This window comes from Alligator sinensis, unplaced genomic scaffold (assembly GCF_000455745.1).
Source record: "Alligator sinensis unplaced genomic scaffold, ASM45574v1 scaffold414_1, whole genome shotgun sequence".
Lineage (NCBI taxonomy): Eukaryota > Metazoa > Chordata > Crocodylia > Alligatoridae > Alligator > Alligator sinensis.
In genome coordinates, this window is record NW_005842514.1 from 861799 (window position 1) to 882063 (window position 20265).

Consider the following 20265-nt stretch of genomic DNA (forward strand, 5'->3'; position numbering starts at 1 on the left):
ATGGCACCTAATGTTAGTGTCATTAGGGGCAGGTCTTATCAAACCAACCTGGTGGCCTTCTATGACCAGGTCACCAAGTCCTTGGATGCAGGTGTCGCAGTGGATATAGTCTTTCTGGACTTCAGGAAGGCCTTCGACACGGTCTCTCATCCCATTCTCAGTAAGAAACTAGGAGACAGTGGTGTTGATGCCTACACGGTCAGATGGGTCACTAACTGGCTGGAGGGCCACACCCAGAGGGTGGTGGTGCATGGGTCTTATTCGACCTGGAGGGATGTGGGCAGTGGGGTTCCCCAGGGCTCAGTCCTCAGGCCGGCACTATTCAACATCTTCATCAGTTACTTGGGCAAGGGGGTAGAAAGCACCCTGTTCAAGTTCGCAGATGACACTAAGATGTGGGGAGAAGTGGGTATGCTAGTAGGAAGGAACAGGCTGCAAGCAGATCTAGACAGGTGACAGGGGTGGGCCAATGAGAACAGGATGGGGTCCAACACTTATAATTGCAGGGTAATGCACCTGGGGAGGAAGAACCAGCGGCACACCTACAGGCTGGGGAACCCCCTTCTCGCCAGTGTTAGAGACAGAAAAGGACCCTGGAGTCATCATTGATGCCACAATGAACATGGGCCGACAGTGTGGGGACGCAGTCAGGAAGGCCAACCATACCTTGTCGTGCATCCACAAATGCATCTCAAAGGCCAGGCCTTACGAGGAGAGGCTGAGGGACCGTAACCTGTTCAGCCTCCAAAAGAGAAGGCTGAGAGGGGATCTAGTGGCAGTCTACAAACTAGTCAAGGGGGACCAGCAGGCATTGAGAGAGTCCCAGTTCCCCCGAGCAATCCCAGGAGTTACAAGAAACAACGGACACAAGCTAGTGGAGGGTAGTTTCAGTCTAGACATTAGGAAGCACTATTTCACTGTCAGGGCGTCTAGGATCTGGAACCAACTTCCAAAGAAGTGGTGCTGGCTTCTACCCTGGGGGTCTTTAAAAAAAGGCTGGACGAACATCTGGCCGGGGTCATTTGACCCCAGTACTCTTTCCTGCCACGGCAGGGGGTTGGACTAGATGATCTCCTTAGGTCCCTTCTGACCCTACCAACTATGAAACTATGAATGTTGCCATCATACAGCAATGGACAAGACATCCTTTTTTAAGATCTCACAATACAAGTATAACACAACTAATAACTTCCTCAGCATTTCTCCTAAAAACCTCTTTTTGTGTTTTGCTGATGCATATGGATAAGAAAACCCTTGTGGATTTTATTATTTCCTTAAAGATAGGCTGTTATGAGCAACAAAAAACTGTATCCCCAGACACATTGTTAGAGAAAAAGAAATCAATTATTTCCTTTACTTTGAAGAAGAAAGTCTTCAAATATTAAAGAAAATTGCTCAATGCCTAAAATGTCCAGCAAAGCCAATGGCATTACATGCACAACCTATAAAGCTTATTATATCCCTTTCACTTTGGATGGAACTAGCACCAACCCCATAGAAAACACCCACCTCCAAAAAGGTGATTTTTCAGAGGTGAGTACCAAACAGCGCTGTGCTGCCTGTGCATGGGAAGAAGTCCACTGCCAATGAATTTCACACAGGTTTTTAAGCTATCATTTCAATCTCTTTAATTAAGACGTATAGAATTAGCTTTGGCTCTTTTTCCATTCTACAGCAAGCTATATACAAGTGCCAGCATAAATTAGAAATAATGCCATGAAAGCTAATGGAAATGCAGTTGTATAAAACTGGAGTGAGAGCAATTAGATTCAAAGTCTTACTGCATAGCTATACTGCCTAGAAAAAGATGGATCACTCACTCTGCAGACTTTCTAGAATATCCATTACAGACGTTTCATATCACTTAATAGTTAAATTACATCTACCTGAGGAGGGCCTGACTGGATTTTCTTCTCATGACCCCTCACTGAATTAAAGTTTGTATCAAAATGCATATAGACACCTGGGAATGAATTAAGGTAACCAGACCCCTTGTTACTGGCTTTTCTCAATTTCCGAGTGTTTGACTTTGCAGCTTTAATAATGTTCTTTTAAGATAGTTCTCTTATATGAGGTGCTGAAGAAAGAGCAAAGCAATGGGAGAAGGACACTGAAAATATTAGCGTACATAGACTAAGAAAAGAGTTCAAGACAAATGAATATCTGCAGCCTGCAAAAGGCAAGACAGAGGTTGAGTGATAACTACGCAAGTGTTGAAAGACAGCCACATAAAAGATGCAAACTTTTAAGGTAGTGCAATAGACAGAATATTATTAGGAGTATATCCCTGGAACTAATGAGGAATGGCTTTCAGGTGGAGTTCACCCCCATTCCAGTAGAGAGATCAAAAAGGGAGTGACAGCATGGAGAAAGTGGTTTGGCCCCAAATAACAAAACACCAAAATTGTTTGTGAGCCAGGCAGGTGTGGCCAGCTTAGTGTTGGCAGCAAAATCTCAGGTCTCCTGGACTATGGATGGAAGTTGCACATAAACAGGTTTAACTCATCAGAAACTAGTTTAAACCTGTAACAGAACAGAAACTAAGTGCACATAAACCAGTTTCAAAATGGCTGAAACTGGTTTAAGATAAACCTGGTTGAGTGCAGTATCAGACGTAACTGATTTGGGTCAAACTGGTTTATGAAACTTCTGTCCCAGACCCCTTCCTGGTTCAAGTTAAATCACAGTCCCCCCACATCCCAGTATGCTTTCCAGCTCTGGGGTGGGCTGGGCTGTTTGTTCCAGAGAGAAGGGCTGACCCTGCTCCTCTGCTCCCTAGCTGGAGCAGTGAGGGATGGCTGACAAGGGGGGCTGGGCCACACCCGGCTGGGGATGTAGCCCAGTCTGGGAGGGGGGAGAGGGGACACCTCCCCAGACAAACCCCAGCTGGGGTCTGGAGCCAGGGAGGGGGGTTAAGCACTAGGGCTGTGCAAAGCTTCAGTCCCTGATTCGATTTGGCAGAGGTTAGGCTGAATCTCTAAATTGAATCAGGAGACCCTTTAATCTCTCTGAATTGAATCGGAACCCTCCAAATGGATTCAGAGAGATTCAGCGATTTGGATGTAGACACAGCTTTAAATGTTTTTTCTACATACCTCAAGCTACAAGGTGGCTCGTGAATGCTGTGATGCTGGGGTGGATGGATCTTCACAAAGGAGCACATGGGGATCCCCAGCGCGCTGGGCAGCAGACCCGGAAGTGGACCAGAAACACTTCTGGGTTTGCCGCCAAATACACGGAGGCCCCCCCACACTCTTGTGGGATGCTCCATCCACCCCAGCATTGCAGTGTTCACATGCTGTGCTGGTACCTCAAGGTAAGTAGAAAAAAATTTAAAGTGGTGTCTAGGGCTGAATCACTGATTCTCCAAATCAGCATTGAATCTTCAGATTCGGATTCAGCCAAATCAAATTGGGGACAGTGATCCGAATCAACAAATTGAATCACTCCCTGATTTGGGCCAGAGCCGATTCTGAACCGAATACAGCCCATTTTGCATACGCCTATTAAACACCCTGTGACAGTGCACCTTTGGACGCCTGCCACTTTAAGGGCTGGAGCAGGCAGCTGGCAGGTGCTGGATTAAGGCGGCTATTTTCAACCAAAGGCAAGCCAGATAGAGCCAGCAGCTTGCAGCTGAGGAAGCAATACCACCCAGCTCCCCTGCTGCTCATAGAACATCCTGGAGGTAATAGTAGGAGCTATGGGGATGGCATGGAGGCTCCTGGTCCTGGGCATGACCTGAAACTGCATTCTGCTGGAGAAGGGAGGCCAGGTGGGAATGTCTGTGGTGCGGCAGCTCCCAGGAAATACCAGGACCATTCACCTCCCCAGTGAAAGGCAGGTCGGGGCACCTTAATAACCCCAGCCCCCACAACACTGTGGGTAAGAGGGCCAGGTATGGCTACAGCCACCTGAGCCCCACAGGGGTGTAAGACCCCTGAGGCCCCAGGGTGAGGGGGCAGTTGCGTGGCCCCAGGGTAAGGGGGCAGTTGTGCAGCCCCAGAGAGGGCAGGTGTGTAGCCCAGAGGGCATGAGAACAGAAGCAACCCGCAAAGAGTAGGGTGCATCTTTATAGCCTGAAGGACTGTGCATGAGTAGGTGCTGAGTAGGGCTGAAGGATGGCCAGAAGGGCAGCACATGGGCCACCCGCCACAAGATTGTGTTCATATGTATTGTGTGTCTGTGTATGTAGAAAAGCCTAGTGAGGGGCCAGGGCAAGCTTAGCCCAACCCTCGGTGAACTGACTGATCACTACCCAGATGAGGACCATGGAAGAAGTCCAACAGGCTGCATGTTGCCAGTCAAGAAGCGAGTCTGATAAGCTCCATGGCCTAAGGGAGCAGGGCAGAGTGAAGGGGGCATAGTATCATGCGACGAGGAAGAGGCTCTCTGAGAGAGGGCTGAGTGCAAGAGGCCCCAGTGAGAGGGGGGGCAGTATGAATGTGTGTGTGTAAGAGGCCTAACGGAGGACTTAGTTTGGTCCAGCTTTAGGCCGGGAATACAATAACATTCTGGATGCCATCTGCAAGGCATGCGACACAGTGTAGGTGAGGTACAGAGCCACTGAGAGTGCCACCTGGCATCGGGGCATAGAATGGGCAGCCTCCTGCATTTTACCACCAGTTACTGAAACAGCAAAGTCATGGCAGGCGACACTGCGTGGACTGCCCTGCGCAAACAGGTGGGTGGGTCGGCTTGAGACCCGGCCCTGAGCTTGCCACCTGTCACACACTCCTTCCCCCACTCAAACTTACTGCTGGCTACAACTGTGGACTACAAATCCAGGAGGCACCTGGAAGCAGGAAGAGGAAGTGATGAACAACCCTGCAGAGTCCTGCTATTGTAATTATGGACTGTAAATCCCAGAGACCTCAGGAGCAACAGGAAGAGGAAGTGAACACACAGCCAGAGAGTTGTGCTTTAGCTCCCCCTGGTTTTTTGCCTGAGCTACTGCAGGCATGTGGCTGCATTTCCTGAATCAAAGGTAAATGTCTGTCCACTTGTTTCAATGTAATCTGTGCATTTTAGACTAACCTGAAAAGACTGAATCTATCAGCCTCGGGCTTTTTGACTGTCTGAACTTAGTTCAAATGGTTGTAGGTAGCTACTGAAGGAGAGAAAGACAGGGTGGTGAGTCCTTCTCAGAGTCTGTGCGTACATCTACATGTACTATTAATTTGCAGCAATGAACTGCACATTGCACCAAAGCTTATTGCTCCCAGGTGCTCTATTTGAACAAGCACCTAGGACTGCAGCATGTTGAGCCAGGTCAGAGCAGCCCCAGCTGGCAGGGGATCTGGAGGTCAGCCTGACAAATCAGGGCTGCTTCAACCCAGCTCATTGTGCTGCAGAGGGGCTGGCTGGGGCATGAGGGTGCTTCAGTGCAAGGCTAGCCGGCAGGCAGCCCTTGTACTGAAGCACCCTTGTGCCCCAGACACCCCATCAGTGTCGACATGTGTATTGCTGTGGAGTGAAAACCTCGACTGCAGGATAGTACTTGTATTTACAAGTACTAACCTATGGCAGAGTTAATTAGCTTACTGTGTCCTAATAGCACTGCACATACAGATGCCGAGATGTTTACTGCAGAGCCAATTAGGCAACTCTGTAGTAAATATCTTGTGTAGATGCACTCTGTAAGTGGGAAGCAGATCCCCATCGCTGGGTTTCTACTGGAGATGAATGCTTGGTGCCACTGTAGTACTTCATCACCTACTGTCATGTAGCTGGGCCAGGACCACCCCATGCTCAAATGTCTCAGAAACTACAGAGTAACCAAGTAGTATGAGCATTAGGCCCTCTTCACTAATAACTATCTCCAGGCATTTGAGGGGACCTCTGGTGTAACCCAACTAAGTAAATAACCTTCAAGACAAGTTTGCTAAACTTAGCAGAGTAGAAAAGTGATGTAGCCTGTAGGTGATGCCCAGACTAGCCTTTCCAAAAGTGTTAAGTACATGCAGGTAACTAGTAAGCAATTCTCTGAAGGTGAAGAACTCAAGTGTGGACATATGTTGACATGCTGCCTCCAACAAGAGAACATGGAAAGAGTCATGTCAGAAGTAGAAGAGACTGCTTACTGTCCTGGGATGCCATAATAGGGAGCAGGTAGTGAAGCTCTGCAGGGGTCAGATGAGATTTGTCTATTCAAGGCATTTCTTTAGTTTTGACTAAACCTCCTTTCTAACTAGCAGATCCTGTTTTAATGAGGCCTCTTCACTTCCAGCCTGTCTAGAAATATAACCCAGTGTGCACAGCAGTTAGACAGTGATGGGAAGTTGGTCTGAATATTTTTCCAAACTGCCCCCCTCCAAAAGAGGCTTGTTTTCAAGTTTTTTACTATATGGAGTGTAGGCCGAAATATGCAGCCCAAAATAAATTTCCCATAATGCATTATCATCCACATCTTATTCTGGTGATTAAAAAGGGGTGCATCATGGAACCCTTTGCCAGGGTGAGTTATTCAAAGAGGCAGTTCACCTGAGGATCTTTGCCCATGATGGAGAATGGAGCAAAAGACGCAAATTACAACTCCCTTGGGACATTCTCTCTCCATTTTCAGCTGAAATCTTTCAGCTTGGGGCCAAAATATGTTGAGGAAAAATAAATATTTCAGCAGAAAATGGATACATTTCGTGAAAAATATTGTTTAACTTAAATCTTAATTTTCCATTTATAAACAGTTTTGAAGGACAATTTTCACCAGGCCCCATGTTCACAGCTTACCCTGTTGTGGATTCCAGATCATACAGTGCACTATCCTCTCCCTTCAGGTGTGTTCCTGACAATGGCTCACAGAGCTAATAGTGGATTGACTAGAAAAGCTGGCTACCACAATCAAAAATGAAGCTGAAGCAATTAGTAGTGATTGTGCCTTCCCTATTGGAAAAGGGCAGCGTGGTACATTTCTCTCTCCTGTGCTTTTAGGGTTGCAGAACCTGTGACTGACATGGGCATCTCATTTGTTTGGTTTTCCAGAAAGGACACATACAAATAAATACAGACTTCTGTACTCCACTTCCTGTCCCTACAGCCCAAAATTAGAGCCAAGTGCTGGAGAACAGAATAGTAGTGGGCAGACTGATTCCTAGAAAGACTCAGAATACAAGCCTTTCTAGGAATCAATCTATCCACAAGAGTCTCTGCTTCTGTGCTTTGCATGCAGTTGCGACAAAGTGATATATAGATGTCCTTGTGTTTTGTATGGTTGAAGATAAGCCTCAGGGGTGAACCTAAATAACAGTGGAAATTCATACTCTTGCTTCCTGATGTGTTATTGAATGCCTCTGGACTAGGGCAGGAAGGGAAGCAGATGGCATGAACTGCCAAAATCCACTTCTGCAAGCCACAGTACCACATACCCTTTTATAGGGGTATCCCCAAGTACCACGTGCTGCTGGCAAAGTACTCCTTTAGCAGCACAGCATATGTCAAAATAAATTAACTTACCATTCAAAAATGTAGGTTTGGAGTATGTCATCACAACACAGAAGAAAGCCAGGAGTGATTTTGGTCTATGGTGCATGGCTGGCTTTGCTGCCTTAACATGACTGCTGATAACTTCCGCATAGACTGGCAAAATAACTGCTAAGGCTATGTGCATGAAGTAGGAGGTAGGTAGGTGGCCCCTTGGACCCTAAAGCTATGGCACCAGCATATATCCTGCTTTCCAGAGTCAACAGAAAACTCTGCTCAAAAGCATTAGGAACTGGTCAGCTGCTTGGGATGAAGAGACCCACACTCTTGTAACTGAAAGAATGTACTGATTTTTATTTACACGCTTGCATGAGGGTTTCCCATCACAGTACTACCTGTGTTCCTCACACTCACAAAAGAATATATCACCCTGCAGTAGTGCACCACATATCTATTCTGTTACTACCTACTAATTCGTTGTTTTAATTGTTTCCATACAAGACATTTTCTGTTAATTTCCCTGGGGAAATGAAGAAACTGCTAAGCCTAATGAGATGTCGTGTTTGCCACAAGACTTCAGCAGTTCTGCAACAAGGCCAGGTACAATTTTAACATCTGTGCACAATCACAGATGGATGAACAGAATGGGATTTGGACTGTCCACAGCTGAAAAAATGGTCACAGACTTACAAAGTAAAGGGCCTTTAAGGCAGGGGTGGGCAATTATTTTGGCCTGGAGGGATGCTTAACAAGTTTTGACGAACTGCTGAGCGCCACAAGGGTAGCCCTGCCCCTTGACAGTTGCCCCGCCCCCTGGTCACCATCTTGGCACCAAAAGTCCCATCCCCCAGCCCCTGACCTTTGCCACTGGAAGCCCCTCCCCTTGCCCCCAGGAGTACTCCTTTTGGGAAAGGGGTTTGCCATCTTGAAACTAGAAAAAAAACCCAAATTGTATACTAAAAATCAAACACTGAAAATAACATTTTAATTTCATTTTTTTAAATATTTTTGTCCTGATTTGTGTGCGTTTGTGTGGTGTATATACAGATGATTGCATCCTGCCTGCCTGTGGTGCATCCTGCCGCCCCCTGGGCACGCAGTGGGGCTGGGGCAGCTCCATGGCTGGACTTCCTTTCTAAGCAGCCCAGGTGGCAGGTAGCTCTTCCTGGCTGCCATCACCACTGATCCCAGTCCTGTGGTACCAGAGAAGACCAGTGCTGCACAGCCCCAAGCCCACGTGCCCCATGCCTGCTCCAGGCTCACCCTCCCAGGCTCAGCAGTGGTGGCGCAGGACAAAAGCTGTTGCTCAGTGCAGGGAAAAAAGCCGTGGTTTGAAGCAAACCCTGGCAGTTGGGGGTCAAGAGTGGGGGGAGCATGTGTGCCCCCTTACACATGTGCCCCCTTACCTCGGCAGTGGTGGAGGCAGCAGGCAGCAGCAGCGGAGGCAGCAGAGGGGGCAGCAGCAGCTGATCCCCCTAAGGAAAGTGGGGCAGAGGGAGATAGTGCAGCTGACATGAATCTGGAGGGGAAGCCCCCCGGATCCCTCTTAACTCAGCTGGCAGGGAGCCATGCTCCTGAGCTGCATGTGGGCAGCGCGCGCAAACACTGCATGCAAACAGGCGCACTCTGTAAGGGCGCACTGGCATTTGCGCTGGCATTAACGTGAGGTGGACATGCGGTAGTGGCCCAGAAGGGAGCCTCCAACAGGCAAGAGTTGACTCACAGCTCCGCGGACGTGGTATGGACGTGGAGCGCAGCTGCTAGGGGCCCTGCCCCGGTGGTGCCACCTGCCCTGGGCTCTTCTGTGGCCTCCACCCAGACAGGGTCGGCAGCCCCTTGCCCCCCTGTCTGTGGGGGCGGCTCGGTGGGGTCCCAGCAGCCGGTGGGAGCGGGGGGTGGGTCTGATGGTTCCCTTGCCTGATCCTCCTTTACCCAAATTCAGGCTCTGGAGAAGCAGGTGAGGGAGCTCCAGGCTGAGGTGAGCAGGCTGCGGGGGATCAGGGCTGCAGAGGATGAATTTGACTCCTATTTCTGTTCAATGCAGGACCAGTCGTCCAGCATACAGACCCCCTGGGAGACATGTTCAACAGAGAAGTGGCAGAAGGTATCCACCAGAACCAGGGCTGCTTGGGCTAGCGTGGTGAAGGCTCCCCAGGTACAACTCGGGAACAGATATGAGGCCTTGGCAGCCCTGGAGGAGAAGGACGAAGGGGATGCCTCCAGTGGGGACGGTGCCACTCCACGCATGACACAGATGGTGCAGAGGGAGTGCAGCACAAGGAAGAAACTCTGGGTCCTCATCATCGGGGATTCCATCCTAAGGGGAACTGAGGGTCCCATCTGTCGGTCCGACCCCATGGCATGAGAGGTCTGCTACATGCCAGGGGCTAGGGTTCATGATATTACAGAGAGGATCCCAGCCTACATTTGACCCTCAGATCAGTACCCCATGGTTCTTATCCATGTGGGAACAAATGACGTGGCCAGAGGCAATCCAGACCGCATCATGAAGGACTTCGAGGCCCTGGGGGCCAAGTTCAAGGAGACGGGTACAGGTGATATTTTTCCCCTCTTCTCCCGGTGAGTAGACATGGACGGCGACACAACACCTGCATTGGCAAGGTCAACCGATGGTTATGGAGTTGGTGCCGCCAGGCAGGCCTCGAGTTCCTGGATAACAACCCATACTTCCGTGCAGGGGGCTTGCTTGGGTGGGATGGACTACACCTCTCCCCTAAAGGCAACCGTGTCTTCTCCTTCAGGTTGGCTGATCTCATGTGGTGCACTTTTAACTAGCTTCACTGGGGGATGGGGCCACAGGAGAACTTGAGGACACCTCCTAACCAAGACAGGTGACATGCACAAGGAATACCCAGGTAAGTGACAGGGGTCTGGATAGTCCTGGGAATCGGGGGAGGGGGGAGGCACACACACCAATTCAAGGCCTTAAATGCCTCTACACCACTGCTTATAGTATGGGGAATAAGCAGGCATAACTCGCCTTCCGGATAGCTAGTTCAAACCTGGACATAGTAGGGCTCACATAAACCTGGTGGGATTCATCCCATGACTGGGCGGTTAACATTAAGGGCTACAGACTATACAGGTGGGACAGAGCCAGGAGGAAAGGCGGGAGTGTGGCGCTCTACGTCAAAGAGCAATACACATCCTCAACTAGCAGGATGGGGTCAGAGGAGGGAAAGGCTGAAGTGCTCTGGGTCAGAATACTGGGGGTCGTGGGGAAAGGGACTTAACGGTGGGGGTCTATTACAGACCTCCCAACCACGGGGAAGAGCTGGACTGTGAATTCTTGGGTCAGTTTGCGGAGGCACTTAAGGCAAGGGATGTAGTTGTCATGGGTGATCTAAATTACCCGGACATCTGCTGGGAGGAGCAGTCAGTCAGGTCAGACCGCCCACGAAAGTTCCTTGCTGAGATACAGGACCTCCACTTAACCCAGGAGGTACACAGTCCCACCAGGGGAAATGCCCTGCTGATGGTCACAGGCGACGACCTGGTGAGGGGACTCCAGGTTCTTGACCACCTGGGCGACAGTGATCATTGCCTGCTGGAATTCACCATGCAGCGCAGGGTGTCAAGGGCCTGCAGCAAGGCAGTAGGCCTTGACTTCAAGAGGGCCAACTTCAATGAGTTGAGGAGATTGGTAGGAAAGGCACTGGGGTCCTGGAGAGTAGGGGAACTCAGTGCCCAAGACGAGTGGTTGTTCCTTAAGGAGGTGATACTCAGAGCCCGAGGGGTGACAATCCCAATGAGAATCAAAGGGGGCAAGAGTGCTCAAAAGCCCCCCGGCTCACCAAGGGAATTCGGGAATGCCTGATTGCTAAAAAGGAGGTGTACACCCAGTGGAAGGTAGGAGCTATCACCAAAAAGGAGTATACCTCCATCACTCATGTCTATAGGGGGGCTGTTAGGAAAGCTAAGGCAGATACGGAACTAGGGCTAGCATCAAGGATCAAGGACAACAAAAAGTCCTTTTTTAAATACATGGCAGGTATGAACAAGGCACTGGGTAATGTGGGGCCCCTGCAGGATACGCTAGGCAATCTGGTGGTTGCACCATAGGAAAAAGCAGACCTTTTTAACAATTTCTTTGCCTCCATTTTTTTGTGCAGGGTCCAGGATTTGGGATGGACTCAGGAGAGACTCCTTCAAACCTAGGGTCAGGGAGGACCGAGTTAGAGAACTTATGGAGGGGCTGGACATGTTCAGATCAGCAGCTCCAGATGCTTTCCACCCCAGGGTGTTGAGGGAATTGGCAGGGGTTATTGCGGGGACCCTGGCACGGCTTTACAAGCACTTGTGGTGCTCTGGCCAGGTGCCGGACGATTGGAAGAGGCCCAATGTGGTCCCCATCTTCAAAAAAGGGAGGAGGAAGGACCCGGGCAACTATAGGCCTGTTAGTCTTACTTCGATCCAGGGGAAGCTCTTTGAGAAGATTATCAAGGAGCACATCTGTGAAGGGCCAGCAGCAGGGATGATGCTCAGGGGCAACCAGCATGGTTTCATTAGGGGCAGGTCCTGTCAGATCAACCTGATTGCCTTCTATGATCAGGTCACAAAATCATGAGATGGAGTAGTCACGGTGGATGTAGTCTTTCTGGACTTCAGGAAGGGCTTTGACACTGTCTCCCACCTTATTCTCATTAAAAAGCTAAACGACTGTGGCATTGATGCCTACACAGTCAGATGGAAAGCAAATTGGCTGAGGGGCCGCACTCAGAGAGTGGTGGTGGATAGGTCATATTTGACCTGGGGGGATGTGAGCAGTAGAGTCCCCCAGGGCTTGGTCCTTGGGCCCGTACTGTTCAATTTCTTTATTAGCGACTTGAAGGAGGGGGTGAAAAGCACCCTGTTTAAATTTGCGGATGACAACAAGATTTTGGGTGAGAAGGGAGGGACAGGATATAGCTGGACCTGGACAGGTTGCAGGGGTAGGCAAATAAGAATAGGATGGGATTCAATACTGACAAGTGCAGGGTGCTGCACTTGGGCAGTAAGAACCAGCAGCATACCTATAGGCTGGGGGACACTCTTCTCGAAAGCACAGTGGCAGAAAGAGATCTTGGAGTCATTATCAATTCCAAGATGAACATGGGCCGCCAATGCGAGGACACGGTCAATAGGGCAAACTACAGCTTGTCGTGCATCCACAGATGCATCACAAGTAGGGCCAAGGAGGTGATCCTACCCCTCTATGCAACACTGGTTAGGCTGCAGTTGGAGTACTGCGTCCAGTTCTGGGCGCCGCACTTCAGGAGGGAAGTGGACAGCACTGAGAGGGTCCAAAGGAGGGCCACTCGCATAGTCCAGGGACATCAGGGCAGACCCTATGAGAAGAGGGTATGGGACTTTAACCTGTTCAGACTTCACAAGAGAAGGCTGAGAGGGGACCTGGTGGCCATCTATAAACTTACTGGGGGGGACCTTGTTCCCCCGAGCACCTCCTGGAGTAACAAGGAATAACGGCCATAAGTTGTTAGAGAGTAGGTTCAGATTAGACATTAGAAGGCACTAATTCACAGTCAGGGCGGCTAGAATCTGGAATCAACTTTCAAAGGAAGTAGCGCTGGCTCCTACCCTGGGGGTCTTTAAAAGGAGGCTTGATGATTACCTAGCTGGGGTCATTTGAGCCCACTTTTCTCTCCTGTCCAGGGCAGGGGGTCGGACTAGAAGATCTGCAAGGTCCCTTCTGACCCTATATCTATGAATCTATGAAAAGCAGCCCCTCCCCCTCCCACTGCCAACAGTTACCTGCTGCAGCTGCCTGGAGTCCATGCTGGTTTGCCCTGTGTTGCCACTGCTGCCCCGTGCAGAAGCCTGGAGGTGGCGGTGACAGCAGCAGAGATGCAGGGTAGCCCCGAGCAGGCTCTGGGTGGCTGCAGCAGGGAACTGCTGGCAGCAGAGCGGGGAATGGCCCATTTTCCCCACAGTGAGCAACAGATTTTGTCCTGCACTGCCACTGCTGAGCATGGGCAGGTAAGCCCAGAGCAGGTGAAGGGTGCACAGGGTCAGGGCTGTGTAGCACGGGTCCCTGCCAGTACTGGACAGCTAGGGCCAGTGGCAGCGTCAGCCAGAAGGAGCCACCTGCAACCTGGGCTACCTAGAATGGCAGTCCAGCCACAGAGCCACCCCAGCTCCACTATGTACCGAGGGGGTGGCAGAACACGCCTTGGCTGGGCTGTGCCTGAGCCAGGAGACCGAGGGACCTGCTGTGGGCTTGACAAAGACCTATGGGTTGTATTTTGCCTACGCTTGCTATAAGGAGAAACTTGCCTTGGTCACACAGCACATTTTCCACCCTCCCCTTCTTCAGTGGTGAAAGATCTTCTGATCTGTTCTGTTGGTCTGTGACATTTATGCAGACATCTACTGCACCAAACCCTTGTGCATGTACAGCCATTGAAAAGTTCCATGCTGTCAATCTCTGTTTGATTCCCCCTACTGGAATGGGGATGAACTCCACCTGAAACCCACCCCTCATCTGTTCCAGGCCACTACTACTGATAATATTCCACTCATTTCACTACCATAAACTTCTGTATCTTTTATGTGGCTTCCTTTCAAACACTTAAAAAGAGTTATCCGTCACCCTCTGTCTTGCTTTCCTCAGACTGCAGATATTCATTTATCTTTAATTCTTTCCTTAGTCTATGCACTAATTTTTTCAGCATCTTTCTCCCATTGCTTCACATTTTCTCCAGCGCCTCATATAAAAGAACTGTTAAAAGTATTCAGAGGTTGTGAAGTCAAACACTCAGAAGAGTAGTAAGGCTTCTTTGATAACCTCAATTCATTCTCATGTATCCATATACATTTGGATGCAAACTTTAATTAAATGATTGTATACTGGCAGTTATAATTTCATATGTAGGGTGGATGGTGCTTGCTTAATGAACAGACACTCCATATTTTACCTCATCCTTGTTTAATGCATTGACCCAGGCCTTATTTGTAACACACTGTTCCAATTCTGCTTTGAAGACCAAACTATGAATTTCCTTGTGGCCTTTTCTACGCTGCTCATCCCAATGCTTCACAAGCAATGTATTTATTTTTACAACACCCTGTCAAATGAAGAGGTATCTGCATTTTCCAGAAGAGAATGTGAGAAACAAAAAGACTAAGATACGAAATATTCACAAATCTGTGTGCCCAAGCAAAGATAGCTAAGTATGTTTTGGCATATGCAGCATTATATAGTACATTGTATGTTCAAAGAATAGCTGACTTCAATTGCAGAGAGCAGCCTCCCTCACTACATAGTCCTGGTTCAACCCCAGATAAAGTCCATTTTATACACTAGCGGTGGGCAAATACAGCCTGCGAGCCAGATCCAGCCCACGAGGCCGTTCTATCCGGCCCAAAGGGCCCCCAAGAAATTTATAAAATTAATATTTATCTGCTCCTGGCTGCCTGTCAAAGATGACAGGAGCCACGGGCAGTAGGACCCAGGGGAAGCCAGCAGGACCCAGCAGAAAGCCTCTGCCTGCTGCTGCTTTCACTGCTTCCCTGAATGATGCCAGCCACTCCAGCACCACCTGGACTCCGGTTACTTGGCCAAACCATGGAAGCATGGGGCCCACACTGGTACCCTGGGGCCACAAGCAGGAGGGCGTGTGTGTGTGTCCATGCAATGAGGGAGGGAGAGTGTGTGTGTGTGCAATGAGGGAGGGAGAGAGACAGTGTGTGTGTCTGTGCAATGGGAGGGGCAGAGAAAGAGAGAGAGAGAGAGAGAGCAGTGAGGGAGGCACAGAGTGTGTGTGTGCAGTGAGGGAAGGAGAGAGCGAGTGTGTGATTGTGTGTGTGTGTGTTCTTAGGGCAAGTCCCACATGCACACGCCACCATACACATGCACCAACACCCCCCCTCACACTGCCATACATGCAGATCCCCACACCCACACCCCCTCACACACTCCAGCCACTCTTCCCCCACACAACCACACCCTCACACCCACATGCTCCCTCACTCCATACCCCCACCCCCACACCTATGCACTCTCCACAACCCGCCCCACACACCCACACCCTTACACCCCACACACCCACAGTCCCCTACAAAACTATACCCACTCCCATGCGCCCCCCCCCATAATATACAAGAGTAAGATTTCATTTTAAGCTATTGTGCAATCACTTCTATGTGCACTACACAAATACAAGTAAATCAGGATGAAAAATATTTTTTTGAAATCAAGTTAATGAATGTTGTAGATGTTTTATTTTTAGAATACAATTTGGTATTTTTCTGGTTCTGAGATGGCAAAATCCCTTGCTGAAAGGAGTATTTCCAGAGGCAAGGGGAGGAACTGCTGATGGCAGAGGTTGGGGGTAGGGAGCGGGACCTCCAGTCCCAAGATGGAGACCAGGAGGCATCGTGCCTGTCAAGAAGTGGGGATACCCATGCGGCCCTCAACAGCTTGACAAAACTTGTAAAGCAGCCCTCCACCCAAAATAATTGCCTGCCCCTGCTCTAGCAACTCTGTACTGAGCAGGTGAGAACTGCTCTATGTTTCAAAAGCTTACAACTTAACTAACTATGGGCACATTTTTAAATATAAAAATGCAGGCCCTTGACACAAAGGTTATCTCCTTTCAAATTTCAGGTTCTTGTTCCAAAGCACAGAAGCTCTGGTGCTTCTTAAAGAAAAGGTTGCCAGGAATTAACATAAACCAAGATATTTTCTCTCAGCAAGGAACCTTGTCTGCTGATATTTTCTCTCAGCATTCTTCTTGGAAATGGCTAAACTACTTCTAACCCCTTTGTTTTGCTAAACAATCTCTTCATATTTCCCTGCACACGTTCCTTTTTTTTTCATGCCATTTGACAAATTATGAAAGAGAAGAGGTGGCGTAACAGACCTCTTGGGGCCCAGTCCATACTTCTTTCACCAATGCTAACACTAGCTTCCTAGCACCTATGAGAAAATAATGTACAACCCTTTCAGCCTAAAGGAATGCAATATTAGGCTGTTTCACCCACAGGCAGGGCAGTTTGCACACTACAATGTAGTGTGTTCAATGACTGTCTGTCCCGCCTAGATTTAAATGAATCTAACAATGGGATTTCTGTTCATTTCCTTAGGATACCGACTTGTAGTCCCATACATCTCACTGCCAAGGCCTGGCATAATCAGGCTGAACAGGTCTTTTTGAAATTTTATCCCACTAACCACAATAATTCCTTCCCTATATAATCATCACCCTAATTCATTCTTCTTTCTCTTCTAAAGGAGTGTTCTTGACTTCCAGGCAATTATCCCATCCGCCAACATGCATATGCCCTTCCCATCAGTTACCCACACTTGCAGAAACATTGCTATCACATACCTCCACCTGCTGGCAGATCTGTATCAGCTTGGCCATCTGGTTTTCTAGTTCACTATTGCGCTTAACCAAGTTAGCAAGATTCGTCTCCAGGGTTTGCTGCCAGTATCATAATGGGAGGGGGAAAAAAGGAAAGGGAAAAAAAATAAAAATAAAGCATAAGTATCAGCAAAGCCCAAGAACTATGATTACCAGGTTATCAATGACTCGGAACATTTGTCCTCCAACATGCTCACCAGGGAAATGAGGACATTAGTAGGTCTGGGCAGATGTACTTGGGTGTCTAGACAGCTTTTGCCTGCACCATTTGCAGCCACCACAGCATATAATCCTAGCATACAATGCTGAAATGTGCTTTCCCAGTGGTATTAGAACACTGCTTTACTTAGGAGAGGGCGTTCCAACAATGTGTTTCCAGCTAAAGTAAATGCTGTTTCAGGATTTTGGCTGATAGCCATAGTAACAGTAGGAAGTTAAGAAGCAATGTGATGCAAGCAACCCATGGGGTTTCATGAGGCAGCCCGGGGCAATAGGCAGCCTGGACCAATATTTTGTTTGTGCCTCCTCTGTTTCCTTATCACTTAGGAAGAGGCTAAACACTCTTGATATTACTATTTTCCTGTTCAGCCATGTTTTACCATAAGAAAGCCATGTCTTATTTTCCCAGTTTTTTTTGGTAAGACTTTAAAGATGGCGACAGTGTGATTATGGCAATTCTTGCAATTGTCTCAGGACACCTGGGGCTACAGGGTGCGGTATAGGACATTCTGTTTCTCTTTGCTTGGCTAAGTGGCCATTTCTTAGAGTGACATTACACATGACACATTTGATCATATTAAGGGCACTTAAAACACAAGGGGCCTGCACACTAAAGCACATTTACTTGTGCTAAATGCCTCTGAGTGTCTCAAAGTTACACTGCATCAGGTGAGGGTTAACTCTGAGCCATGCTACCCAGCTTGTATAAGGGTAACTTCTCCACTGAGATAAAATAAGTCATTTGCAGTCCTATAGTAAGTATCTCAGGATGCACTGCTCCCAAACTTGCACCTCCCCCCCACAGGGATACAGCCCAGGTGTCCTGGTTCCTAGCTACATGCTTGCTCACTAGCCCTCTAGTGACAAGTCAGAGCTGTGCAGGCAAGAAACGGTATTAACCCTTAACATGCAACTGCTCACAGCACATTCTAACTTTAACACAGCTTAACATTCCACAGATTTAGTATGGTTTAAGTGTAACACGTAACTTCACCCTTAGCCATCTAAATGGCATGTCCAGCAATTTCAGACACGTAGCCATTCTGTTTCTTGGCAGTGCAGATGGGTAAGTAGGCAAGCACCCTGCCCATGCAGACTAAGCATGCACAGTAGGTTACAGCCAGTATTACCAGGCATGCCCACAGCCACATGTATATGCCCCTTGCGTACACAGGCTGCAAATGTAGGTGGCCCAAAACCACAGTGAGCCTGTCTTAGATAGAGGAAGACAGGGACCCTCCCACACTTTATCCCCAATAATTGAGTGGCTAGGACCCTTTTGAGGGTAGCACAAGAAGCCCACTCTCTCTCTCTCCCAGAGGGAACTTGAACCTATATTTGTCTGACTTATCACCACAGTGCTCTATCACTATGCTACATCAGACACTACCCAGAGCCCTTTCAGGTGCTCCTTTTGAAGGTGAGCCACTGCCCCTTGCACATCTTAGTTGCTGGAAAAAATGGATGGCAAGCAGCACAGTGGGGATGTTTCTGCTTCACTAGGAGCAGGGGAGTATTGAGGACTCCTCCCTTCCAGAGCAGCAGCCACCTCAATGAGCCACACACTTCCTGGCTTGTTTTCTTCAGTCTTGCCTCCCTTTTTTTGGTTACCCAAGAAACCAGGTTCAAAAGAAGAACTAGAAGGCCTGGATAATGCCTGACCTATAAGCATCATGGCTGGTGTGCTTTGCTCGGAAGACAGAGGGGGACAATTTCAAATTGCTACTGAGCACAGCAGCCTGGAACCTGCACCTCCGACTTCTCAGGCAGATGCCCTAACCTCAGCTCTTGGGGCTACAACATGAGAAGACCTGCCTCCTCCTCCTCCTCTACTTTGTTTCCAGGATTTGCACTCAATGCACATTTAAATCAGTGACCCATGCATCCAGGACTCTATGCCTGGGAAACATAATCCCTACCAATGTGTGTGCACCAAAAATACTACTCAGGAAGCTAAAAAGCCTGCCATTTAGACGGAGTGGAGAAATAGAATGCCATCCTGATTTTTTTCTTAAAGCCCTAGCTCTCAGAATCATGAGATTTAAAAAAAAAGTTGTACATAAAGGCTCAAAAATGAGAAACAGAAAGCAGATATTTTTAAAAATCTCATGCTTTTTTCAACCCTGACACAACTTTAAATGTTGGGGACTGGCAACTCAGTTAAGTCATGGTAGACTTTGAGCGCAGGAAATCTGATTGAGAGTCAGACTTTAAAAGTATTTTGCTCATGTTTGACTACCTATGGCATACGACTCATACACATAATACACACGTGGAAAAAAAGCTGTTCTGTTAAAAATTATTTTCCCACACCCCCTCCTTTTCAACTGCAGATGGACACGTCACACATTACTTGTCATTCATTAGTGAATCCTTTGACAAATCAAAGGGAGACCAGACTTGAGATTTCTCATATTTCTAAAGTAAAAAGTAAACAGATTTGTTTTGGGGTTTTTTTTTAAATCAGGCTTCAGGCTACTTTTAACATTATAAAATAGTAAAAACAAAGCACAGCTAAACCCACTAAAACATCACACATCCATATTTCTTCTTTGCAGGTCATCTTTAATGGAGTGATATATACAGATTCGTCATTTGGGTAGGTATATGCTGGGACTGGTAGCCTTCATGGTCTGAACTTTCTAGGAGATGGGGAGGCTCCAATCTTCTCTGACTGAAAAATGAAGTGCAGCAATGGGTCTCCTGAATATCTGCCAACATGTCCCTAGCTAAGTATTGTTTGGTCATCCCTACCTTTCACAGCATATAGAAGCTACTTCCATATAGTGATCCCTGGTAACATCTCCAATGGCCAAGAGCTCTTGAATTGACAAAAACACCAAAGTGCACAATGATAAAGATACGGATCCTGTTTTTGTCATATGAATGAAAGAACAGCATATAGAGCTTTTGTATCCAATTCCTGGTAGGGAAGACTGCCTGATATGAATAAATTACTTCTATTTTTCCATCTATTTTCTCCCCCCCTCATCCTGTGTTTATTATAAAGATAAAAGGCTTTTGGGAGAAAGGCTGAAGTCTCAGCTACGTAAGTACAAGTTGCCTTCATTTCCATTCCCAGGTTCCGAATCAGAGTAACATTTTGTGCTTGATAAGTACAGTTTGTTAACAAAGCTGGATTTCAAGGAAAGCAGATAGAGATTCCCAAGAGACTGTTGTTTACTGTGGTGCTTATGCTGGCATTTTGTCTTATCACTTTGCATCCTTTGGACATCCTGCT

General features: G+C 48.1%; 1 protein-coding gene across 3 annotated transcripts in view; it reads right to left on the reverse strand.

Annotated features, from left to right (window-relative positions):
* Positions 1-20265, reverse strand: part of MID2 (midline 2) — a 386515-nt gene that overhangs the window by 143927 nt on the left and 222323 nt on the right. For all 3 annotated transcript variants that reach the window (XR_003095882.1, XM_025213243.1, XM_006031563.3), the window contains exon 3: positions 16770-16865. Coding sequence is in view for 2 of the 3 variants with exons in the window: in XM_025213243.1 (XP_025069028.1) it covers positions 16770-16865 (96 nt within the window). In the remaining variant the exon portion in view is untranslated. The remainder of the gene's footprint in view (positions 1-16769; positions 16866-20265) is intronic.